The sequence below is a fragment of the Myotis lucifugus genome, unplaced genomic scaffold (assembly GCF_000147115.1).
Source record: "Myotis lucifugus unplaced genomic scaffold, Myoluc2.0 scaffold_5, whole genome shotgun sequence".
Classification (NCBI taxonomy): domain Eukaryota; kingdom Metazoa; phylum Chordata; class Mammalia; order Chiroptera; family Vespertilionidae; genus Myotis; species Myotis lucifugus.
This window is the reverse complement of record NW_005871053.1, coordinates 7,080,323-7,084,878: the sequence shown is the minus strand read 5'-3', so window position 1 is coordinate 7,084,878 and position 4,556 is coordinate 7,080,323. Positions and strand designations below refer to the sequence as shown.

Sequence of the window (4,556 nt, the reverse complement as noted above, 5' to 3'; positions counted from 1 at the left end):
CTTTAAAGTAGCTTAAACCAGGGAACTCTGCAAACCCTTACATACCAGGAGGAACTAGGCTGACTCAGTGACTAAATAATGTCATCAGAGGGTGGGACTCTGTAACTCTCTCTGGTCTCGATCTACAACACCCGGGCCTGGTCGCGGTGTGTTTGTCCGGCCGGGGCCTCGACCAGGGCTACCTTCCACCCGGGCGGGGGCAACCCGTCCGCAGCCTACCAGGCCGGCACCCCTCCTCCTCCGCACCCGCCGCCGCCGCCTCCCCCCTGCGGCGGGCTGGCTTGTCACGGGGAGCCCGCGAAGTTTTACGGATACGATAACTTACAGAGACAGCCGATTTTTACGACCCAGCAAGAAGCCGAGCTGGTACAATATCCTGACTGTAAATCGTCCCGTGGTAATATTGGCGAGGACCCAGACCACTTAAATCAGAGCTCGTCTCCTTCTCAAATGTTTGCCTGGATGAGACCACAAGGTTGGGATGCATTATTTTTTTTTTTTTTTAAAGCTGGGAGAAATCTGCTTTCCTCTCACGTTCTAGTTTTAAAACCTCTCTCCCTCTCCCTCTCCTTTTCCTTCTTTTGTTGCTACAGTGGCTCTTATTCATAAAGTAATACTGACTTTTCCCCTTAAAGTAGAAACCACGAAACGATGATGGGGACAGAATAATTGTGAAGACCTCTCTCTCTTGCCTGCACATCATATATATATATTAGAGCTAAAGAGAGTTGTGTATATTTCATCCCTTAAACCCACTCCAGAAACCTCCAGCAACCTGCAGAGACACCATTACATTTTCAAAAAACGTTTATTTTCCTTTTTTTTTTTTTTTAATCAGCAGCTCCTGGTCGACGAAGAGGAAGACAAACCTATAGTCGTTTCCAAACCCTAGAGTTGGAAAAGGAATTCCTTTTTAATCCTTATCTGACCAGAAAGAGAAGAATCGAGGTTTCCCACGCCCTAGCCCTCACGGAAAGACAGGTAAAAATCTGGTTCCAGAACCGGAGAATGAAATGGAAAAAGGAGAACAACAAGGAAACATTGCAAGAGGTGAAGGATGGGAAAACTAAAAAGGAAGCCCAAGAGCTGGAGGAAGACAGAACTGAAGGCCCCACGAATTAACTTCTACCTTTAAAATTTTACCACAGACTGTTAAAGCTAATGATCAACATATGCTGGGGGACACCACCTATTTTCTTGGTTGGAAGGACTTTACCTGTATTTCAAGCTACCTTCATGTCACTGCTCTTGAGGTTTCTGGTTTTTGAGAGGGATTTGGGTGTTTTAAAAAGTTTCTTGTATCACATCGAAACAGCTCTTGAGCTGTCCTATTTAAGGGTAATTTGATACTAACTATAGCAAAATTTTTATAATGGTAGTTTTTAATGTCTGAGCTGGTGATTTGCCTCAACAACGTAAACTTCCTAATAACTAGCACTAAATAATTGAATATAAAATGCTTTATTAATCAAACAAGTGCACTTGAACATTTTAAATCTTTTCTTTATGGTGAGTAAGTTAAAAGAAATCTATTATAATTTTTTAAAAAAATTATGCCTGCAGAATATTTACTTTATTTTATTTGATTAAAATGTATTATTTATGTATTTTTCTTTCTGCTTTTATAATAGTGAGTTCAGGTGCCTTTTGTTTACTCCTAAGAGGATTCTTTATTTTGTAAACGTAGTATCTCTGGGACGAGTGTGGGCCAAATATTTGAAAAGCACATGTTAATTGAAGAGTGTAATGTGTAGTCCGGGCTCTGCAGCTTCCTAAACTTGGGGGAAATGTTGAGCCAGTGACAAAAGTTTCAGGGCAATGTCAATGTTGACATTTAATAATTTTTCTATAGTCTATACAAATATGGCAATTTAATCTAGAGTGAATGAATACTTGAAAAGCCAATTATAACATTTTCATTCATTAATTTTTCACTCTAGCAAATCACTTTGTGGAATGCCTCTTCTTCCAAAACTTGCTTTTGTTTTGAACTGCATTTGGTATCGACTGAAATTTAGGTCTCGGTGCTGTAGCCACCTCTGTGATTCGTATTTTGGTGTTTTTGTTTTTTTTTTGTGAGTAGGTGCCATATTTATTTGTATTCTCTTCTCTCTGCGTGCCCATTTTGAGCCAACTTACTATGTGCATCTCAGATGTCAGTTGGTACGTCCTCTGTTGTTCTCCAGGATGGCCTCACCTATTTGAAACAAACCCTGGGAGCAAATGCAGAAAAGTCCAAGTGTAAACAACCGCTCCAGAACATAGCTAGCTCCTTAATAAAGAAATGAATCTTTTTCTAGAGCTAGTGTCTTTGAGCGCCGCAAATAACGCGTTTCCTTTACTCACATGAAGGCAAAAGCTATTTGATTAAAAAAAAAAAGAGGTGGGGGTTACATGCTATAAAAATAAATAAATGCAGGCGGGGGCAGTCTCTTTCATTCCAGAGGGCTGACTAGGCTACTGTAGCTTCATCTTGCTCTAAGTAACCTTGCTAAGATAGTGTGAAAGCTTTGAACTTCACAAAGGATTCAAGTTGTAGGCCCAGTGGGGGACGACCCAGAGTCCAGGTTACACCACAGCTTATTCTGCTGAGCCCGAACTGATGCTGGGGTTTGGGCTCTGTTATTAACAAGATATCCATTTTCCATTTGAGGCCGCTTCTGCAGCTGCCATTTTATGAGAGAAGGGGGGGGGGGAAGAGGTGGGAGAGAAGAGAAGAAATTCAAGTAAACTAACATTTCTCCCCCCAAAAGGGAAAGCAACTTTGCTTTTCCTAGATGGCTTATTAAAGATGTACATTTAATTTCCAAAGTGGCATTTATTGCACAGGTAAGGAAATAGAATCCTATAGTTTTAGGCCTGGATCACCCCCTCAGGCATTGGTGGGCTATTTGCCTGCCACTTGAAGGACCAGGGAAATGTCACTGATTGGGCTAGAGGCGAAGCACCGCCTGACTTTCTATCTAGGGAAGAGACCGTGGCTGTGGCATTCGCTGACCTGAGCCAGGAAAGACAATTTTAAGTCATGGCTTGGGGCTTGGGGCTTAAGAAACATTTGCAGGAGAGGAGACAGCTGCAAACGTGCATGCTGGATTTGGAAACATTTTGCTCTGTGTGCTGCCTGAGACTGCTATTGGCTGACAAAGAGCAAGGATGCCAAGCGCCTGAAAGCCCATGTGTGCGGTGGGGGTGGTGGTAAGCTCGCCAGAGACTGGTACTGGCTAAACTCCAGCTGCCCTCCAGTTAAGGGACTCCTCTATTAGCAAAATTTGCTTTCTTCCACTCAAGAATACTCCCTAGATAGCACTTTTAGAGGCTGATTCGGGCAAGATTCAATTAGGTGGGGAACCTGGTGTGTGGATGGATGTAGAAATAAGGGGAGTAAAAACATCCTTATTTCCTCTGCATTCTGTGCTGCTCTGGAAGTGCTGTACCTTCTGGTCCCATCTTGCCCCTAACCACATGGTAAAATCGTAGCTCATGTACAGAAAAAGATTTGCAATTACTGGTGTATTTGAGAGTATTGTACATATACAGATTTGATAATTTTTGGTAAATATTTGGTGGATTTGTACATATACATAGATTACACATGTGCAGAAAGTGTTGGTAATAAATAAATGTCAGTATGTATGTTTCCTTTTGTAGCTAAGAAAACCATAGATTTGTCTCCAAATAAAGAGCTTGGGAATTACACATCACACACACTCACCACCTTCTTTTTTATAGTAGCTAGAAACCGCCCATCATGGTATTTTATGAGACTTGCAGTGACGAGTGCAGAAGATGCTCTTCTAATTGGTTAAAATCTGTTAACATCCGAGGATTGCGGCAACTGAACAAACAGTTTTGCTGCAGAAATTTGCATAAACCTTCAGAAAACACTTTGCAAACCCAGGCGACTGCTTCTCTTCACTGTACTGCTTAGGGAATCTGCTTAGAGAGGTCTGTAAACCGTTTAGAGAAAAATACAACACTTTAATGTTAACATTAAAGGAAAGAACCAAGCCTTCCTAGTGATTGAGGTTCTTTGTTTGTGAGGACCAGAAACAAACAAAAGAGGGTGTAGGTCTCAATGGCTCCTAGAGAAAAGTCAGTTCAGGGATTGCCATTTTGTGATGTTTCACAAAACCCAGGACAACCCTTATCTCTGCACTGGGGGAAAAAGTGCAAATATGGCTGCCTTTTCAGTGTAGAGTCTTTTCCCAGCCCTTCTTCCCCAAGGTGAAAAGGAGGGTCATAAAGCTCAGTTTTTATTTGACTAGAGGGGGAGAGGAAAATTGTCAATTGAGATTATTTATCAGAAATTTTTATGATTGAACAATCTGTTCGGTTCCACATGAATGGAATGGTCTAAAGCAGTGGTTCTCAACCTTCTGGCCCTTTAAATACAGTTCCTCATGTTGTGACCCAACCATAACATTATTTTCGTTGCTACTTCATAACTGTAATGTTGCTACTGTTATGAATCGTAATGTAAATATCTGATATGCAGGATGGTCTTAGGCGACGCCTGTGAAAGGGTCATTCGACCGCCAAAGGGGTCGCGACCCACA

The 4,556-nt window shown here is 41.9% G+C and overlaps 1 protein-coding gene across 1 annotated transcript in view; it reads left to right on the top strand.

The window, feature by feature from the left end:
* HOXD8 (homeobox D8) overlaps positions 1-2,296 on the top strand; it is a 3,087-nt gene extending 791 nt beyond the window's left edge. The window contains exons 2-3 of the mRNA XM_014446382.2: positions 177-475; positions 839-2,296. Coding sequence (XP_014301868.2) covers positions 177-475; positions 839-1,122 — 583 coding nt within the window. The 3' untranslated portion in view covers positions 1,123-2,296. The remainder of the gene's footprint in view (positions 1-176; positions 476-838) is intronic.
* Positions 2,297-4,556: the final 2,260 nt, after the last annotated feature.